This window comes from Hyla sarda, chromosome 3 (genome assembly GCF_029499605.1).
Source record: "Hyla sarda isolate aHylSar1 chromosome 3, aHylSar1.hap1, whole genome shotgun sequence".
In the NCBI taxonomy this organism is placed as follows: domain Eukaryota; kingdom Metazoa; phylum Chordata; class Amphibia; order Anura; family Hylidae; genus Hyla; species Hyla sarda.
In genome coordinates, this window is record NC_079191.1 from 237,586,525 (window position 1) to 237,608,955 (window position 22,431).

General features: G+C 42.4%; 1 protein-coding gene across 9 annotated transcripts in view; it reads left to right on the plus strand.

The window, feature by feature from the left end:
- Positions 1 to 22,431, plus strand: part of LOC130362185 (uncharacterized) — a 205,140-nt gene that overhangs the window by 172,877 nt on the left and 9,832 nt on the right. For all 9 annotated transcript variants that reach the window (XR_008891308.1, XM_056566279.1, XM_056566281.1 and 6 more), the window contains 4 exons: positions 5,453 to 5,587; positions 7,938 to 8,090; positions 13,211 to 13,420; positions 14,709 to 14,826. Coding sequence is in view for 8 of the 9 variants with exons in the window: in XM_056566279.1 (XP_056422254.1) it covers positions 5,453 to 5,587; positions 7,938 to 8,090; positions 13,211 to 13,420; positions 14,709 to 14,826 (616 nt within the window). In the remaining variant the exon portion in view is untranslated. The remainder of the gene's footprint in view (positions 1 to 5,452; positions 5,588 to 7,937; positions 8,091 to 13,210; positions 13,421 to 14,708; positions 14,827 to 22,431) is intronic.

A 22,431-nucleotide genomic window follows, 5' to 3' on the forward strand; every position in this document is an offset into this window, starting at 1 on the left:
TGGCTGTTTCTCCAGTCTTCATACAGGATTTTTTTTTAGCTCAGACACAGTGACCATTGTGTTCTTGGTTTTCTCAGAAAAGTCCTTGTTTTTCAAACTTTCATTTAAGTATTATTGAGGCTACTGTGCTCTAGTGAAATTGCAGTGCAGCAAAAATGTTTTTGTACCCTTCTCTAGATCTGTGCCTCCACAGAATCCTGTCTGAGCTCTACAAGAAGTTATTTCCTGCTCATGGCTTGGTTTCTTCTCTGATATGCATTGTCAGCTGAGAGCCCTTATATACACACGTTTAATCATATTAATTTACCACAGGTGACTTCAGTCAAGATGACTCCATGATCAAGAGTAATGTTCATGCTAAATTTTAGTTTTCCATTTTGAATAAACAAAAATAAAGGTTTTCACATTCTAGTGGGATATTGAGGGCAGAATGGTGGGGAAAATTGATTTTTATTTTAATTTAGCACAAGACCTCAATATAACAAAATGTAAAAAGCTTCTAAAAAGGTCTGAAAACTTTCCGAATGCATTGTAAATCCCACTGTGCTGTAATTTCCTATTCCCTAGTTCCTACACTGCACATATTGAAATGCCTACCAAAAAACAGACTTTGCTTGTTATCGACTCTATTTCCTTTTTTTTTTTTTTTTTAAACCGTAATTTTTAGTAAGGTTTTGTACATAGAAATAATCCAAACAATGCAAAATAAAGGAACAAGCGACCAACATCAAAAGGGCCCTATAGCAAACACATATTCACGAAATATGGAACATATAGGCAGGCTCAGAAGGGCCAATAAGTTATTGACTTTATTTTCATATGAAATACAACACTGCCTTTTTTTTATTAAAAATAAATATCATTTCATTTTTTAAATGCTGGAACCCCACACCCCACCCCTTAAGAAAATTTATAGGGAGTAACTGTGTTTTTAGATAGAACAGAAACTATGATAATCTTATCTCTACATGTGACTCTCTTGTCTAATAAGTCACATGTAGATATCATGTAAATAATCTTAAAGAGCTGTCACAAGCAGTGCTACAGCCTTGTAGCTGTTAAATATTCTTAGTTCTTCATTTTGGGACATTCGTACAGGCATAGCCATGATCCTGCACAAAGGTGGCAGCGGCCTGTGAGATCCACCGTGCATAATGTTTCTGTGAGAAGTGTCTCATTAAGTCCCAGCAAAATTCCCTTTTAGGAAGGGCGGGCAGAAGGAGTTGACAACTAACTGCAGCATGGTCTAAATGTTCCATAGTCTCAATAGAGGCAGTGGACAGGGAGGACAGGAGGTGGTGGGAGATAAAAATGTGATTCAGTCTCAAGTACACTTTTCCTGCAATCAAACAGAAGGTGTACTCACAGTCAGCTTGGTGGAGTAATCTTCATGTGTCCCACAGCTGAAAGGAGATAACGGATAGATGCATTCTATTTAGCGCTGCATAGGAAACTGGATGAGATGGAGGAGCTAAAGTCCAGTTGAGAGCCGCCTAAATATCCCCATAAAGAATTAAAAAGTACCTTGTGAAAAAGCATTTAGGTAATCCAGAGTTCTTGCAAGAAAAGTCTGCTGGTCATAGTTAGGACAGTATAGACATGCAATTGTATATTCCGTGTCCTGTATTGAGAATTTAACAAACATCATATCTTACGTCACAATGAGTTTTGGTGTCCAAAACCTAAGGACGAGATTTATAGAAAACATATCAACACACATTTAAAGGGGTACTACCGTGCTGACAACTTATCCCCTATCAAAAGGATAGGGGATATGTTGCCTGATCGCGCAGGGTCCAGCCGCTGGGGACCCCCGCGATCTCGCACGCAGCACCTCGCTCTCATCAGGCCCCAGAGCCAACATCCGCTCTGGGTCTGATGACGGGGCCGGTGGTCGTGACATCACAGCTCCGCCCCCATGTGACATCACGCTCCGCCCCCTCAATGCAAATATATGGCAGGGGCAAGACAGCTGTCTCGCCCCCTGCCATAGAATAACATTGAGGGGGCGGAGCGTGATATCACATGGGGGGCGGAGATGTGATGTCACGATACTCCGCCCCGTGATCGACAGTCATCAGACCCGGAGCGATGTGCGAGACCCGAGCGCTGCGTGCGAGATCTCGGGGTATAAGTTGTCAGCACGGTAGTACCCCTTTAACCTTTTGAGAAGTGTTACTACTGTGAAACCCAAAAGGATAGCATCTGTTCCTGAAAGCAGGCTCTAATCAAGCAGAAAATGAGTTTCGTCTAAGCACACTATGTGAGAACGCAATTTGTGAAAAGGATACAAATCTTCCCTCGTTTCTCAGGGTCATTAAAATCCTAACATTGAGGAAAGAGATTTGAAGTGAAACCATTCCCAAGAACATTTTTGAAAAACTGTACACATCCATGGGAAAAGAGCGACAATATAAATCCACAAAAACATTGGCCCTCATTTACTATTCTAAACCCGACTTCTTTTGTTGTTTTTTTTTGGCGCATCTTTGTCTGCGCCATGTCGCAGACATCGTGTGCCAGTCTGCGACACGATGCAACATTTTTTCCCGACGGACCCAATGTGGATTCTCCCAAACCCGAAAAAGGGGCGTTACCCGACATTTCTGGGCTTTCCCACGAATTTATAAAGGTTTCCAACCCGAATTTGTTGAATTGTTGTGGATTTTTTCCCGACAACTCAGAGGAGTTGGAAACCAAAACCTACAAAACCCAGTGCGACAAACAGGATGCGACATAATAATAAATACCAGGGGAAAAAAGCAATCGGGTAAGAAAGCAACATAGACTTACAACCCGATTTTCTAAGTAAATGAGGGCCATTGTCTTATAAATAGGAAGAAAAAGAGGAGAGAGTAGAGACAGAATTAAAACACAGATAAATAGCGCCTGATAGAAGGTCGCAAGGTAAACTAATAGAATAGGCAATGGGTAAACATTGGTAGCTAAAGAATCCTACCAAAAAACTATGTAGGGAAAAGGGAAGGGAATAGGGAGTACAGGGAATATGGTGAAAAGGGCCATAACTGTAGGAGACCCAGAGACACAGAATGACCACTTATAAAACAGAAACTCCAGAAATTATAAGTAAATATAAGAGAAGTAAGGCACAAGAGGCAATACTCCCCTGTCCAGAACACTTTGTGGAGAACATTGCGAGCCTCTACTGGAGCATAAGAAACTTTGTGGTCATTGTCTTGAGCGCTGTGGTCGAAGAGAAAACTGGCATAATGGTGAAGAAACTCTAGATAGCACAAGTGGAGGTAGACCCAAAGAGGTAGTCTGAAGAAACATAAGCAGATCTGAAGGCTGATGCAGAGTCAACATCTTTTCCTCAAGGTGGACATAGAGTGCAAATGGAAAGCCCCACGGATAAGAAATATTTCGAGTTGAAGGGCAGCAAGAAGCGGTTTCATAGCCACTCTCTGTTGTGAAGTATAAATAAAAAGCTCCAGCATAACGCCATCGTAATCTATTTATCATTGTTGCCGGGCCTTTTGCATAATCTCTTCTTTAATTACAAATAGTAAATGGGACAGATGGCAACTCTCTGCCGTTTATGTGTTTGTAAGGTGTGGATACACCCATGTTTCTGTTTGATATACATTGTTTTCTCTTTGTTTAGCAGTATATTGCTTTTTTGATCCATTACATGTTTTGATGCTTACTGTGTGATGCTATAAGATGCCACTTACGATGTGTGCAATCAGCTGTTGAGAAAGGCTCAAGTGGAGCCGTAACACGTGCAGTAACGCTAAGCTAAAAACTCGAATAAAAGAGTGAAAAGCAATCAACCATGTGCCGGGATCTTTACCTGTACAAGTGTTCTCCTCGTGCACCGGGATTCTGTTGTAGTGCCGACCATTCATCCATATTCGTAGGAAGTAGGAATAGGCCAGGAATATCAGGCATTAGGAGCCAATAGAGCACAAGGGGTTAAGGCACGCGAGTATGCTTTATTTTTTATTTTGGCAGAGCCCTTTCTTAAATAAAATGTGTCCCTGTACAACCCCTTAAGACTAAATGTAGTTCATTTAAAGCAGAGAAGGCTATAGGTAAATGACTGCCTTGTGGCTAAAATAATATAGGCTTTAGTTTAAAAATACCCTGAGCCATAATGGTAGTGTCAAATGTGGTGCATTTGCTGAGGATTTGGGTCCAGAATGTGTGTGAATTTTAAAACTGCAGTGTTATATTTGTTATGTCACATGCACTGCAGAACTATTGGAGATTTTTCCCATTGATTGTCTTCAACAGGGAATATAAAATACAGTGTGGGGAATACATAAAAACTAATTAACGTAAAAACTAATAGCAACCAATCACAGCTCAGCCTTCATTTACCAGTGTTTATTTGCATATAAAAGCTGAGCCATGATTGGTTGTGATGGGCAAGCAAGCCAATTTTGCAGTTTTTATTTCTTTTATTTTTATTTCTTTTTTTTGCGGTTTTTATTTCCCCTTCCACCACTGAATTTGATCTTTAAAAAAATTTTTTTCTAAATCTGGAAATAAATACATAGATTTAACATTGCAGAAAAGCTTTAGAAATTAAAAAATTGCCAATTGAAGATGACCAGAAAAGGGTCAGTAAGAATTATCAGTTGGTCTTAGTTCAAGTTAAATATAGGTCACTTTCTACACTTTTTTTCCACAGACTTCTGTATTTTTTTAAATTAATGTCATAGTTATTATGCCTTTAACAATGCATCAGTTTTTTTCTTCTATTCATCCTTTTCCTTTAATTCTACTTTCTTCTGTCCCACCTCTGCTCCCCCCCTACTGTACGTCCCCCCACTTTTTTTCTTCACATCTCCTTTGTCCCATATTGGACTAAATTTTGGGCTGGTATATTTTTTGTTTAAAGGGGTACTCCGCCCCTAGACATCTTATCCCCTATTCAAAGGAGAGGGGATAAGATGTCTGATCACGGGGCTCCCGCAGCACCTGGCGGTCTAAACAAACACCGGATTCCTGCTGCAGTGGTCGTGACATAATAGCCACGCCCCTTTCTGACATCACTTCACGCCCCTTCCATTCATGTCTATGGGAGGGGGCGTGTCACTGACATGCCCCCTCCCATAGACATGAATGGAGGGGGCGTGATATGACATCATGAGGGGCGTGGCCGTGGTGTCATGCTAATGGCCTCAGGCTCTGAGTGTTCTGAACAAAATGTTCACAATGCTGGAGCACCGGAGTACCCCTTTAATGTAGGCTACATGTTTTTTTTCCATTGTCCCTAAAATGCATCAATAAAGAATATAAACACAAAAACATCAAAAAAGCATGTCCATAATTGAAAAACACTACTAGAAACATGACTTAAAACCCAACTTAGGAAACTGCAGCCATTTTTGTGGCAATTGTGATTTGAGATACATTTTTATTTGCATATATATATATATCATACTGGTATGTTGATGTTCATGGAAATGATCATTTTTCCCAGCAAGAAAAGCTGCAGGATCTAAGAGATGAGAACAGTCAGCTCCAAGCATTAGTATGCAAACTGAAAGCTCTAAATAAGTGGAAAATCATAGCCAAGGAAGGCCAGCTGCGGGAGAAACTGAGAAATGCTGAAAAGGTATATTTTACTCATTAAACTTTTTTTTTTAGATGGTCAAACCAAAATCGGGGGAACAATTCTAGTTACAGTGGTCCCTCAAGTTACAATATTAATTGGTTCCAGGACAACCATTGTAAGCTGAAACCATTGTATGTTGTGACTATAACTCTAACTATCTTATGACTATAACTGGAAACCTGGTAATTGGTTCTGAAGCCCCAAAATTTCATCAAAAAATAGAAAAAAGTGAGGGTTAAAGGGGCACTCCGGTAGAAAACAATTTTTTTAAAATCAACTGGTGCCAAAAAGTTCATCAGATTTGTAAATAGCTTTTATTTAAAAACCTCTTCTGCTCTGGACAGTTCTTGGGACAGACAGAGGTGTCAGTAGAGAGCACTACTGCTGATAAGTACTGGAAGGATTAAGATTTTTGAATAGAAGTAACTTACAAATCTGTTTAACTTTCTGGCACCAGTTTATTAGGAAATTTTTTTTAAAGCAAGCCCTTACATATAAAAGTAAGAAAGAACTGCTGGAAACTGTATAGAATTGTCTATGTAGAAAACAGGAGCTTCTTCAGGATCATGTACAGGACACACAGTGTCCCAGAAAGTAAAATGGAGCCGCCCCCACCTGGAGTCAAATGAGGAAGCTAACAGTGGCACAGAACATGTAATATCTCCGTGTACTGTAGAGAAGCGCTACCAGACAGCCAGTCAGTGCATGCACTTCAGTAATACAGAGGTTTTCCTAGTGAAATGTCCATTCTGATTGGTCAGTTCTTCTGGCCATTCACATGTTGCTCAGATCTGGACTGTCTGTAGCATTGTATGTGGAGTTTCATTTCAAGTTACAATGGTCCAGAAAAGACCATTGCATGTTGAAAATATTGTAACCTGAGGCCATTGTAAATTGAATACTGTAGTTTCTGGTCTTCAACAGACAGGCAACAGATATTAAGGCAGTAAAATAACTCATGTTTGTTTCCCCTCACATTTCTATTATTAAGTCACACAGTACATTGCAAAGAAATCTGCAATATATCAGAACATCTGTTATACAATATTTCTTATTCCAGACAGAATCTCTCTCTATGTCTGTAGCAAATATCAAAAAGTTAAAGAATCCATTATTTCCTACCATAAAAGGTTTTAAAATAGTTATTTAATGATTTTAGAATGTATTGCCAGTGTCACCTATCCACCTTTAATTCAACATATAGTACACCTATGTACATGTCTTTTAAAAATATCTATTTTATACCATGAGATAATCTAAAGGGTTGGGGTTATACTCTCAAGCATCTTTCTATTCAACATTTAGGAACTCTACTATACTGTAGCCCAACAGTTTATTTATGACCTAAAACACCTTTAAAGTCTCCTGGAAATACCAGTGGTCCCTCAACATACGATAGTAATCCGTTCCAAATGGACCATCGTTTGTTGAAACCATCGTATGCTGAGGGATCCGTGCAATGTAAAGTATAGGACAGTGGTCTCCAACCTGCGGACCTCCAGATGTTGCAAAACTACAACACCCAGCATGACCGGACAGCCAACGGCCAACATCTGGAGGTCCGCAGGTTGAAGACCACTGGTATTGGAGGTTATACTCACGTGTCCCCGCTGCTCCGGACCGTCACCGCTCGTCACCGCTGCCCTGGATGTCGCCTTCCATCTCTGTCGCCGCGTCCCCGACACTCCGGCAAGGCCTCTGCTTCCCCGGCATCCTCGCTCTTCGTCACCGCCATCATGTCGCTACGCACGCCGCTCCTATTGGATGATGGGACAGTGTGCGCAGCAACGTGATGACGACGATGGAGAGCGCCGACAATGCAGGGGATCCCGAAGAGGACAGGTGAGTGACCATCACCGGAGCTCACGGGGTACCGTAAACGGCTATCCGGTGTCAGCTGAAGCAGTCGTCTCTGCCGGACAGCCGTTTATGCGATGGCCCAGACATACAAAAGCATCATATGTTGATGCTGCCTTCAACATGCGCTGACCTCTGAGAGGCCATCGTATGTTGAAATGATCGTATGTCTGGGCCATCGTAGATCGGGGGGGTCACTGTACTGTATCCGGATACTGGGTCCCCAACAATAATATGATAGAAGGGGCCACAGTGCTTAATTCATTCCTGTGGCCCTTTCATATGTACAGGCACATCACCAATCTTACCTAGGCTGTGTACTTACTATTTCAGCCCAGCACCATTCACATTATGTCCATCATCAGTGCAGGCCCCAATGTTATGAACCCTTCCAATCATAATCATAAATGAATATGGCATCAATAGTAAACCTTGGAAATCTCCTTCAAAGTTGATTTCTATACATTTTAGTTTTTTCATGTGTGATCAACAGGAATCTATTCAGAACAAAAAAGAAGGTTTGAAGAGGAAGCTGCTTGCAGAACAAGAGGTGGCCTTGTTACGTCAACAGTTGATTGGTGCAAGGACAACTTTGACAGCAACACAGGCTGAAGCCAGCAAAGTGAAACAACAGCTGAGTAGACAGGTAATGTTCCCACATTCCACATTTTGTAATACACTAGGCTTGGTGTAGGGGACAGTATGGCATTAATAGGTTATGTATACAGTGCAGCTTGTGGTGCTATTTTGTTAAGGTCGATCTCATTAAAGTCAATAGGAGTAACAAAACAAGGCCTGTTTGGCTGTTTTCAGCTTCCAGAGCACCTTAAGTTGCCACATGTAAAAACATCAATATTGCCAAAGTTGCTTTATCTTTATTTTTAGGTGTTGCCATTCCCAGTCCTATGTATTAACCTGTTGTAAAACCATTTTGAGGTTAATTTGGGCCAATAAATAACAATGCACTTCGAAATGCAGCCTATACTATCAGTGCTGGATATTACTACTGTCAAGCAGCAGACAATGAAACTGGTGTTACTATCAGTGCTGGATATTACTACTGTCAAGCAGCAGACAATGAAACTGGTGTTACTATCAGTGCTGGATATTACTACTGTCAAACTGGTGTTATAAACATCTTCTATCATACAGGAAATCGTGTGAAGCAAAGAAAATAGGATTTACTTCTGTCCACCCAAACCTATTTTCTCAGGGCTCCCACACTTGCATAATATTCATTATTAAGCCTCATAGAGTTTACTAGACAAGTTTTTCCCCACTGTAACCCAAATAATCCCCAGCATCCCATAACCCACCTCTAATGTCCTTCCATTTCACTCTTCTGATCCCAGACAGACTTTCTACAGCATTGTCCCAACTGTAGGTCCACTTATCTCTATTAAGAAATGCAGACAGAGTGGACCCTCTCGCTTACCAATTACTACTTTTTGGTCTAAGTCTACCCTTCCCTCCACAGCATGTTATACACTCCTCAACACTTAAATTGCAACACCAAAAAGGGAAAGCCATGTTATGCAAGTTGACATAGTAGCAGGTGTTGCAAAGGTCTGCAAGCGATCAAATGTGAATCACCTAGCTCCTATCTGTAGCATGTGGGTGGGGCTTCAATCAGGGCTCAAGTCCTGCCGGAACTCATGGGAACAGAGTCCCTGCACTTTTTCCACTGCAGGAACGCAGTTCCCATTAGCAGGAGTCCTGCAGGACTAGCCCTTAAAGGGTTACTCTGCCCCTAGACATGTTATCCCCTATCCAAAGGATAGGGGATAAGATGTCTGATCGCAGGGGTCTCGGCTGCAGCACCCCAGACATCCGGTGAACGGAGTGAACTTCGCTCCGTGCCGGATGGCTGGTGATGCAGGGCAGAGGCTTGTGACGTCACAGTAATGCCCCCGCAATGCAAGTCTGTGGTAGGGGGCGTGACGGCCATCACACCCCCTCCCATAGACTTGCATTGAGGGGCCGTGACCGAGAGTCATGAGCCTCTGTCGCTGCACCCAATGCTCTAAACAAATGCCGGGAGCAGCAGGCGGGACCCCCAGGATCAGACATCTTATCCCCTATGCTTTGGATAGGGTATAAGATGTCTAGTACCCCTTTAAGTGGAAATCTAGCATGAGTTCCCACACTTTTTTTTTCCCAGGACTTGACCCCTGGCTTCAATGGTATAAAAGCCAGATTGAAAGTAAATTTTTGCAGCATACTTACGGTACTTAATTGGATTAAGTAAGTACAGTATGATTTTGTGATGCCTCCTGTTTGTTTATGTGTAAGTTATCGCCACCAAATTGAGAAGGATAGAATTCTTGAGAGACCTTGGTTTCCTGATTGCTATTCATGTATCCTAATTGTCAGCACTGTTAACTTGCATGTCCCAGTGGTTGGGTGACCAACAACTAACTGGAGTGACAGCAATAGGTGCACAGAGGTAAACCTCTGCACAAACAGATCGCCGAATTAATAGAATTGTGCTCATTTATCTATTCTATACTGCGGGTGAAATTAGATGTTACATACCAGGGCGTTGAACAGTGTCTACATAAAACCATCAGAAGGCATGACAATGAGCTACTTGCCTCATTCCACCTCTCTCAAAGGCTATCATGGTGCAGAGCAAGACAGCAATAGAGGCTAGAATGGAGGTCTGTTTTCATGTGTGGGATGACATAATGCACAGTAGCTTTACCCCTCTAGTTTTCATTCCAGGTACACTTACATTAATATGGTAGTGAAATCAGTAGTACAGCCATTTCTCTGAAGTGTTCCAGGAGCCATTTGTCAATACGACAAGGCCAGACCATACTACTAGGAAGTATTCTTACAAACTCAATTGAGAAAGGTATCTTGATCATTCTGTGGCACTGCTGATTTTGCACTCTATCTGGACTAAGGAGGCATAATAATCTTTCTGTACTCCATCCATCTGTAAAAAAAAGAAGAATTTCAACATTCTGATGCACAAGGACCATACTACGGCCCGGCTTTACCACCTATCTCTACTAAGTACTGGCGTTGTGGGGCCCCATTTGGTCAATTTTCCTATATAATATGGGACTTACTCCTCTCAGATTGGACCAGGGTCTGGAAATTGTTCTGTATTATACAGTATACTGCCCCTATATTCTTGTTCCTACATTTGCTCATAACAGCTAGATTTCTTTAAACTCTGTAGAAATGGACCAGCAATCAATCAATACCTGCACCAGCAGCATTTTGCTGATGTTATTTTCATAGAACTCCTTACAGAGAAGATACATAATACTCAAGAACTTTTTGACTCAGCATTGTCCCCATGAGATACCTGAAATACCATCCATGCCTCCTAACCAGGGGAGTAGCTATAAGGGGTGCAGAGGTAGCAGTCGCACTGGGGCTCTGTTGCCTAAGGGGGCCCCAAAGCACATTTGCCCCATAAGGACCAGTATAAATGGCACTTGAGGCCCTGTTGCAGGTTTTTCAACGGGGCCCAGAAACTACAAGTTACGCATCTGCTCCTAACACTTAATAATCCAACATACCAGTCATGTAAGGAGCCCGGGCAGCAGGGAGAAGGTGGGGCCCAGGCTCATTACATGACACTACACTCAGCCTATCACCAGCCGAGGGGGGACATCACTGCAGACGTCGATATGCTGACAGCAGTGTGACCATCCATGCACATGGAAGAAGGAAGGAGACCGGACTGGAGGACCAAAGAGCTATAGCGGCGCAACGGAAGAAGGAGAGTTGTTTGTTTTGTTTTTTGTTTTTTTGCAGCCCAGGCACAATAGGATGAAAAAAAATTGCACAATAGTACTCCTTTAAAAGTCACTGAAAACTTTACTTCAAGTCTATAGCTACTGAAGAAAAGGCCCGCAGCCTTGAAACGCGTCTAGCCCATTATCTGCACCTTATCCATAAGTGTATATCACTTCAAATAGGCTGTATCTGCCATATTCCAATTGCAACAGCTGGATGCCCGCGATTCCGGGACCACTACTGCACGCGCGCTGTTAGCGCCTTATTCACACGTGCAATCCGCACCACCTGTTACCTGCATCCACTCACAGCCCCGGTCGGCAGAGTTACTCCTGGACATCATCCTCCCCAAGGCCGGACGCCTCCCGTGCCAGCCCAGGACACTCGGACCCCCGGAGATTCAGCCACTCACCCAGCATACCACCCAGGCGGGCATTGATATCCAGAGTGCCGGACTCAGCCGTGCCAGCCCGGACCTGAGGACTCCAAAGGAGGGTGAGTGGTGCTGTGCACCAAGACTTGACATCTTCATCGCTGACAGTGTTTGCCACATTGTCTGCATTACCTGTCCATGAATTTCCTATTGTAGCCATTGTCGCTACACTCACTACCATATATCGTTACTCCGGACACACCCAAACTAATTGTGACTTTTCATTCTGGACATTTCTTGTGGATTTTTCATTGAAATATCCCTATGAATTATATGGACTGAGAACGTTTTCTCCTGATATATGCAGCAGATATTTAATTAATGAATTTTCTTTGGTGCTACTTACCCATCATATTTATTTCATTTTAATCCTACTATATTCTGTATTTTTTATTATATCTATTTTTTACCCAGTATATGCCATTCGCCTTTAGCAAGGGCCCTGCTAGGCGATTGGTCATATATATCCTTTTTATATAATAAAGACCATTTCTTGGATCCCATCTCCACTAGTCTTTTCCTTTTTCTCTCCCCTGTGCTTTTGAGGATTCATTTTATATTTATAATTTCTACATATTACATTAGGCCTTTTGGGTGAAGGCAACACCTTTAACCTCAAGCACATTATTTCTTTTATCCTAAGTGAGCTACACATATTTAAAATTTCCTATTTACTGGTGGATAGTGCGGGAGCCCCTGATTAAAATGAGCCCTATCTTGTCCGGATCTGCACCGCCGTTCTCCCGCAATTGTAGTTTTATTATCTGTTGAAATCTTCCTGTAACTGGCACAGGCAGGGCTTCGGCGCTTAACTGGCACTGACGTCAGCGCCGCTTATGAATATTCATCCCCCCAGTTAGGAGAGGCAAAGAGAGGGAGAACTGGAGATATGAATATTCATAAGCGGCGCTGACGTCAGTGCCGGTTAAGCGCCGAAGCCCCGCCCGTGCCAGTTACAGGAAGATTTCAACAGATAATAAAACTACAATTGCGGGAGAACTGCGGTGCAGATCCGGACAAGGTAGGGCTCATTTTAATCAGTGTCTCCCGCACTATCCACCACACCAGTACCTGTGGATAGTGCGGGAGAAAACAAGTGACAGTTTTCCTTTAAAGAAAAAAAAATCCACAGTATCAGGACAGTTCATGTAACTCCTAGAAATCCCACAGGTTGAGAACTTAATGTGTAATTCCTTTAATAAATTCCTTTTCCATTTACTTGTTCTTGGATGTAACACAATTTTCCAAATATTGATTATACGAAGTGTATTATTAAATAATAATGCTAATAATCATACACAAAGTGGGAGAACATTTTGGATCTTTCAATAAAGAATTTTGTCATTGATTAATAAAATAATCCATTAGACATTATTAGTATAGCATGTAAGGAATTGTCTACTTTGTACAATACATTCCCAATCTTCCTTCAAGTTATCTTAGCACTTAGCTTTATTTTCTTTCAGACAAAAGACAGTTTATAAAATATCAGATGTTCTGTTCATAAAACACAGAATAAAATAAATGTGTGGTAGATACAATGATACAATGGTGATAGATATATTATTCCTTTACAGAAACAGCTGCTAAATGAGTCGGAGCACAGACACTCTCAGGAGACGAAAAAGAGACAGCAGCTAGATAGTATTAAGTCTGCCAGCATGGACAAGATGCTGAAGGATATTGACGAAAAGGAGCAGCGACTGCGCTCCTTGACTGAGGAAACTGAAAGATCATCCAAAATTGGTCAGCTGCAACAAAGTAAAATGAGAAAAGAGGCAAAACAGGTAATACACTTTGAAAACATAAGTATTGTCAACAAAAAAGCTAAGTTCCAAGTTTCAGTCACAATTTGCTTGAATTCTGGTAGGAAATAGATGGCAAATTTACCACTTGTAGACCCCACTCACCATAGCACATAATCCCTGGCTTGGGGCTGCTATAGCGACATCCACAATGTCATCATATGGACAGCTAGAGCAGAGGTAGGCCATAGGTATGTGGGAATTAAAGAGGGTGCCGCTGACCTTGTACCCCCAATACTGCACTTGGTTTTTTAGACTTTATGGAAAGGCAAATGCACAAGTTTCAGTTTAATTTCCTAGGTTTTTGATCGTTATTTTTCCCCGGCCCATAATTCCAATAGTCGACTTGACATGATTTTTTTTCAGTCAATCCCTCCTCTCTGCCTCCCCTCATTCCTCCATTGACTCCATTCTGTGGTCGGAGCACGGAGCAACTGCTGGATAATGTTATTTGCACTGTATGGTTTAGTTATTTGTATTTGGTTAGTTTTGGTATGTAAAATATGGGAAGGTGCAGCACAAGACACCATGCAGCCTTAGCCTAGCCTTAGCCTTAGACTAGCCCTTAGCCTTAGCTTAGAACCCTAATAACAGTGACGAAACTCCACCAATGCCACCAAGTGAGTGGCCAATGAGTAGAGGTGTACACTATCAGAAGTACACATGGGTTGTTTGACCAGAAGAAGCATTCTGACTACTGACTGACCTCTCTTGCCTTATAGATCCAGATTGCTGCCATAGACTAAACTGCAGTTTTTTCTTCTTTTTTCAGAAATAAGAATAAAGTAATATTAGTTCTAAATCATACTATGAACTGAAATACACATCGCCCCCAGTATATACTGTTGTCATAGCAAATCTTTAGGCTCATATTTCTTTCAAATCTATCCTTTAATTCCCATGTTCCTTCTCATGGGACATTGTACACTAATGTCATTGGAAGGTTCTGGAACTGAACAACTCTTGCCTGTTCAGGGAAAATATATTTAAAGGAGCAAATAGAACTCTATAACTGTGATGTTGCATAGGGCATAGCTCTTTTCATTTATTCCTTATTATATAGTGCGGTTTTTAGTGCTTTTTTATGGGGGTTGTTTTCTCAAAGAAAACAGCCAAGTATACAAAATGCATGGGGGACTGAAAATCTGTCACACCAAATCTGGTCTGGACAAGGGCGGGGGGGGGGGGGGGGGGGGAGAGATTATCTTCTCAAAGAGGTGGAAAGGGTCACTATTCACTGTATATATTTTATTACATGGTATTTGTACAGATCAAATCTCAGCTCATGCAGGAGCGCAGCTTTAAAGTGGATGCTTTCCAGCGTGTAGATGAACTACAGAGCCAGGTGTATGATTTGGAAACTACTTCTCTGCGAACTTCACCAGGAGGTAAATGATCATATAAAAATGCATTGGAAAAAAGTCCTACAGAGCAAAGTGTTAGAAAAGTCAGACTTTGGAATTCACAGCATGCCCTAAGCCTGCAGATAGGAAAAGCCATAATGCATTTTGTATTACCTTCAAATACTATTGTACTGTTTTCATAGCCCTGTTTAAAATGCAGTTCTATTATGTGCAAGCTTTTAGCCTATTACACCTGAGCAATGGGTGACCCTACTAATCACATGATTGGCTAAAACGCTACACACAGTGAATTTATAAAGTGAGGAGAGTATCATACGCTATATCAGACATAGGCAACCTTCGGAACTGCAGATGTTTTGGACTACATCTCCCATGATGCCTTTATAGCCAAAATGCTGCCAAAGCATTGTGGGAGATGTAGTCCAAAACATCTGCAGTGCCGGAGGTTGCCTATGCCTGATATAGCGTATAATACTTAATATCATATAGAGCTTTTCTTCTTAAACTGTAGAGTCGGCCCTTACTAGTGAACCCCCCACCAGCTGTTGTTGAGGCTCAGCTGAGGAGGAGGTTTTCACAAAAGTGATTAGAGATAAGCAAAGTTACAGTGATTCGATTCGTCACGACCTTCTCGGCTCGGCGGTTGCTGACTTTAGCCTGTATGAATTAGTTTAGCTTTCAGGTGCTCCGATGGGCTGGAAAAGATGGATAAAGTCCTAGGAGACTTTCCTAGGACTGTATCCATCTTTTCGTTCGTGACGAATCGAATCACTGTAACTTCGCTCATCTCTAGAAGTGATCCTAAGATGTACAGATCTTTCTCTGGCTGTAATGCTAGATTCATACTAAAGAATTTTCGAGTGTAATTCTGCTTGATTTAGATTTTGGTCATTATTTCGTCAGAATCTGTGCAGAATGCACTGCGTCTATGGTGACGGCATTGTCCATGAGTGCCTAGCGCCAATTGATTCATTTTGCATCAGACACTCTCGAAATCTCCATCTGGAATATTTCTGGCCAGAGAATCCTGTTTCAAACTGTTTCCGGTTTAGAAACACTACTGGCAATTTTTAAGTGGACCTGTCTGCAGGCAAACAAAAGGTGTAAACGAGCACATGGCTAGATAGGGTAAGTTATCACGATTCAGGGCAAATCTTTTTAATCACTGTAGTACTTTTATGTACCAAGATATAAGCCTTAATTTGTAATATGCAAATGAGGCTTAAGAATACACTAGATAAATAGGACATGAGCTGGACTTACCTGTACTCTTGCCATGCTGGGGTCTACCCCCTGGGCTTTTGAGCCTCATTTACATACTGCAAAGACATGGCAGGAGCACTTTACTGTTCTATTGGGTGCAAGAAAAAAAAATTAAAAGCCACTACCTAGCTTCACCTTCTTAAAGGGGTACTCCACCCCTAGACATCTTATCCCCTATCCAAAGGATAGGGGATAAGATGTCTAATCGCGGGGGTCCCACCGCTGGGGACCCCCGCAATATAGCATGCGGCACCTACCTGTTTCTTGTCCGGAAGCGCTGGAGGGTCTGGGTCGCGACCAGGGGAACGGAAGTCTGTGACGTCATGCCCCGTCCCCTCAATGCAAGTCTATGGGAGGGGGCGTGACAGCCTGACTGCCATTAGGTACCGAGATGAGATCCTCAGACCCCTTGTGAGACCATATGCTGGTGTGGTTGGCCCTGGGTTCCTCCTAATGCACGACAATGCTAGACTTCATGTGGCTGTAGTGTGTCAGCAGTTCCTGCAAGAGGAAGGCATTGATGCTATGGACTGGGCCACCCGTTCCCCAGACCTGAATCCAATTGAGCACATCTGGGATATCATGTCTCGCTCCATCCACCAACGCCACGTTGCACCACAGACTGTCCAGGAGCATGCCCATGCATTGTAGGGAGGTCAAACGGGCACGTGGAGGCCACACACACTACTGAGCCTAATTTTGACTTTACATCAAAGTCGGATCAACCTGTAGTGTGGCTTTCCACTTTGATTTTGAGGGTGACTCCATATCCAGACCTCCATGGGTTGATAAATTTGATTCAACTTTGATTGAACTAGCACATTCAACTATGTAAAGACGAAAGTATTTCATACAATTCGTTAATTCATTCAGATCTGGGATGTGTTACCTTAGTGTTCCCTTTGTTTTTTTTTTTTGAGCAGTGTCTATTTACGTCCTGCGCCGGATCCCACGGTATAACGCGGGGTCACTCAGTGACCCCGTGTCATATCGGGTCGGTCCCAGCGACTATCAACAGCCAGGACTGGCAGCTAATACTGGACATCACAGATCGCGGTGATGCCCGGTATTAACCCTTCAAAAGGTTTTACTTTCACTTTAGACTGAGATGTCAGGAAGGTTTTACTTTCACTTTAGACGCGGCAATCAAAGTTGATTGCCGCGTCTAAAGTGAAAGTAAATCCTTCCCGGCAGCTCAGTCGGGCTGATCGGGACCACTGCGGTGAAACCACGGAGTCCCGATTAGCTGTACGAACACGAGGAGGGTCCCTACCTCAATCCTTGTTTTCCTATCGTCAATTCACTGCTCCGTGCCTGAGATCCAGGCAGGAGCAGTGGAGTGCTGATAACACTGATCAATGATATGCTATGGCATAGCATTGATCAGTGTCTGCAATCAATGTACTGCATGTTATAGTCCCCTATGGGAGCTATAACATTGCAAAAAAAAAAAGTGTAAAAAATTGTTAATAATTGTGATTTAACCCCTTCCCTAATAAAAATTTAAATCACCCCACTTTTCCCAAAAAAAAAAAAACCCCGATGTGAATAAAAATAAATATAAACATATGTGGTATTGCCGCATGCATAAATGTCCGAACTATAAAATATATTATTAATTAAACTGCATGGTCAATGGCGTACACGAAAAATACCGGGTCGGCCTCAGCGGCTAATGAAAGCCAGGTCCCTGGGCTAATAACATGTGGCACCGATCGTTGTGCCGCGCGCTATTAACCCTTTAGATACGGCGTTCAAAATTGGAAAATTTCACAAAAATGAAAGTGAAAGCTTCCCGGCAGCTCAGTCGGGCTGATTGGGACCATTGCAGTGAAATCGCAATATCCTGATCAGCTAGAACGCGAGCGGAGGTCCCCTTACCGTCGCGTCCGATCGGCGATTGATTGATTGCTTGAGCAATTGAACGCCAATAACACTGACCTTTACCATGTCAATGCACGGCAATGATCAGTGTGTGCAGTGTAATAGCCACTAAGGGGGGCACTGCAAAAAAAAAGTGTGAAAAAAAAGTTAATAAAGATCATTTAACCCCTTCCCTAATAAAAGTAAGAATCACCCCCCTTTTCCCATGAAAAAAAAAACTGTGTAAACAAAAATAAAACTATACCTATGTGGTATCACCGTGTGCAGAAATGTCTGAACTATAAAAATATATCGTTAATTAAACCGCAAGGTCAATGGCGTACGTGCAAAAAGATTCCAAAGTCCAAAATAGTGTATTTTTGGTCACTTTTTATATCATGAAAAAATTTATAAAAAGCGATCAAAAAGTCCGATCGGTATAAAAATGGTACCGATAAAAACTTCGGATCATGTACGCAGAAAAATAAAAAAGTTATAGGGGTCAGAAGATGACAATTTTAAACGTATAAATTTTCCTGCATATAGTTATGATTTTTTTTTTTAGAAGTAATACAAAATCAAACCTATATAAGTAGGGTATCATTTTAACAGTCAAATCAAGAGTCTTTTATTGAAAAGATTAATGATGGCAGTACAAAAGGCAAAAGTAAAAAAGTAATGATACCCTTTCAGGCGGGTTATAATATAAGAACAGGTAAAACAGATAACATGGAGGTTTTATCATCACATCGCTTTGCAGTAACACAAGGTATGCATTTTACACATATGGGAGACAATACAAGTACATGCTAACAGCAGGATCGGTCGTCGCCAAACGGTCGCATCAAGCACATATAAAAAGGAGGAGGAACTTCTCACTCCCCCCCCCCCCCCCCCCCCAGTTCAATACAAAGAAAGGCAATTTTGCATAGGTGGACAATAAAAAAAGGTTTGTCATTCCTCCCATAGTTTATCAAAATATTCCACTCTATTCTTACGAATGGCAGATAGTTTTTCACAAAGCATAATAAAGTTAACCTTGTCTATAACCTTCTGAAATGACAATAACGGGGACTTCCATTGGGCTGCTATATGTATCCTGGTAGCCACAAGAATGAATTGAGCCATTTGAAAAAAGTGCGGAATGGCATCCTACTAGGCCTGTTGCTTAAAAGACAAAAGGACAGAGAGATGGGTATGGGTACACCAAATAAATCTACCAATACTGTATGAACTCTTCTCCACAATTGCGCCACCTTAGGACAGCTCCACCAAATATGATGCATGGAACCGGTAACCTGACAACCTCTGAAGAAAAGAGGTGACACTGACGGGTAATGTGTGTGCAACCTAGAGGGGACCATATAGACTCTGTGTAGAATTTTAATAGACGTCTCCATTAAGGAGACCTGCCAGCTACCCTTACTAATAGCCGTGCAACAGGCATGCCATTGGGGCAAAGACATGGTCACACGAAGGTCACCCTCCCAGGCTTCCATGAAGCGTAGTTTTGTATCAGCGGGTTAGAGGGTAAAGAGTGGTCCTTAGAGGGTTTAGGTAAGACAGTGATCAAAGCATCAAGAAATTCAGGGGGAGGTTTGGCGGCCGACAAAAGAGAATTGAAGAAGGAGACAAGATGAGGAATTAACAGAGAGGAAAAGGTTTTAAAACAAGAGGCAGAGAATCCGTCCGGGCTGGGGGACTTGCCCAGTTTGAGATGGTCAATAGCCCGCTCTATCTCCTCCGCCGTGATGGGCCCATTCAAGGCCTCCCGGTCCAGAGCGGATAAAGAGGGAAGAGACAACTGAGATAAAAAGACATTTAAAGACTCAGAATAATTAGAGGGAGAAGGGGGGGCCAAGTAGAGGTGAGTATAGAAGGAAGAAAAAGCCTCATAAATTCGGTCAGGGTGGGAAGTGCGGAGGCCAGGTTTCTGAATGCTATGCACCTGATTGAATGCTATGCACCCGATTAACCCCTTAAGGACCGGAGGTTTTTCCGTTTTTGCATTTTCGTTTTTTGCTCCTTGCCTTTAAAAAATCATAACTCTTTCAAATTTACACCTAAAAATCCATATGATGGCTTAATTTTTGCGCCACCAATTCTACTTTGTAATGACGTCAGTCATTTTGCCCAAAAATCTATGGTGAAGCGGGAAAAAAAATCATTGTGCGACAAAATTGAAAAAAAAACGCTGTTTTGTAACTTTTGGGGGCTTCCGTTTCTACGTAGTACATTTTTCGGTAAAAATGACACCTTATCTTTATTCTGTAGGTCCATACGATTAAAATGATACCCTACTTATATAGGTTTGATTTTGTCGGACTTCTGGAAAAAATCATAACTACATGCAGGAAAATGAATACGTTTAAAATTGTCATCTTCTGACCCCTATAACTTTTTTATTTTTCCGTGTATGGGGCGGTATGAGGGCTCATTTTTTGCGCCGTGATCTGAAGTTTTTAACGGTACCATTTTTGCATTGATAGGACTTATTGATCACTTTTTATTCATTTTTAAATGATATAAAAAGTGACCAAAAATGCACTATTTTGGACTTTGGAATTTTTTTGCGCGCACGCCATTGACCGAGCGGTTTAATTAATGATATATTTTTATAATTCGGACATTTCCGCACGCGGTGATACCACATATGTTTATTTTTATTTACACTGTGTTTTTTTTTTTATTGGAAAAGGGGGGTGATTCAAACTTTTAATAGGGGAGGAGTTAAATGATCTTTATTCACTTTTTTTTTCACTTTTTTTTTGCAGTGTTATAGGTCCCATAGGGACCTATAACACTGCACACACTGATCTTCTATGTTGATCACTGGTTTCTCATAAGAAACCAGTGATCAACGATTCTGCCGCATGACTGCTCATGCCTGGATCTCAGGCACTGAGCAGTCATTCGGCGATCGGACAGCGAGGAGGCAGGAAGGGGCCCTCCCGCTGTCCTGTCAGCTGTTCGGGATGCCGCGATTAGCCGCGGCTATCCCGAACAGCCCGACTGAGCTAGCCGGGAAGTTTCACTTTCACTTTTAGCCGCGCGGCTCAGCTTTGAGCGCGCGGCTAAAGGGTTAATAGCGCGCGACGCCGCGATCGGCGCTGCGCGCTATTAGAGGCGGGTCCTGGCTTCACTATGACGCCGGGCCCGCCATGATATGACGCGGGGTTACTGTGTAACCCCGCGTTATATCAGAAGAGCAGGACCAAGGACGTACCGGTACGTCCTTGGTCCTTAAGGGGTTAAACAAAGTTTTCTTGAGCATAGCCGCTAATAGTCTGTCAGGCTTATTCGCCAACCTATAATAGGTCGCGCCTGTCCACCTCAAGGCTTTCTCTACTTTTGTGGAGAGCAGGGCATCCAATTGCAATCTAGTATCCGCAATAGACTTATAAAGATAGGGGGTAGGATCCTGCTGATGGGCAAAAACCAATCTAGACAGTTTGGCCTCCAAGGCCACCTGGACTCTAGTCCTATCTCGCTTAATTCCTGAGGCCATAGAGATCAGGCGTCCACGGATGGGCCAACCACGTCCAATGTGGAGATGATTGTGGGGAACTATTCAGAGAGAAGTAGGAGGCTATATCACCCTCCAGTTGGGTTTGTATTCTCGGCATAGTCAGTAAAGACTTGTTAAGTCTCCACCTAAATGGCAATGTGAGAGGGGACATAAAATTTTAAACTGACAGTACCACGACACGGGGACATGACGGGCGTAGACCAGCTGAGGTACCGTTGCAGCGTTGACCAAAATCCAGTCTATCCTCGTGTAGTGGCGTTGGGCTGGGGAATAATAAGTGTAACCTCTGCTGGTCCCATTATGCTCCCTCCATGTGTCCACTAGAGAGTGCGTAGCAAACAAACTGGATAATAGGCGTTGTTGAGTCCACGACCTAGGAAACTGTACCGTATTAGAACGGTCCAACTTGCCATTATAAACAAAGTTAAAGTCACCGGCCCATAACAATGTCTCGTACGTCAGGGAGTCAAGAATGGTACACATATCTCGAAAAAACAGAACAGGGTGGTCAGTGGGGGCATAAGTATTCACAAGGCATACATTCTTCCCATAAAGAGTGCCTGAAACAATTAAATAACGACCCTCAGGATCACACTTCGTCTCCTCAAATGGAAGGGAGTTGTGCAAGAGAATAGCAACTCCCCTACATCTGCTGGCAAAGGACGCCCTGTACATTCTCATAAAGGACTTATGAATAAAACTAGGGTAACATGTCTTAGTGAAATGTGATTCTTGTATACAGACTATGTCAGGTTTTTGGCGGGTATATGCTTGAAAGTCTTTTTTCCTCTTGTTAGGGGAATTAAAGCCCCTAACGTTATGCGAGATTATCCTACACATAGTGGGTACAACAAAAAAAGCTAAATATAAGTAAAGAAAGGTGAACAATCACCCATATATACTTTACAAAAGGCGATGACCGATCCTGTAACACAGCTTCCATCACAACATAAGGGTGCAGCTTGAGAACCTCC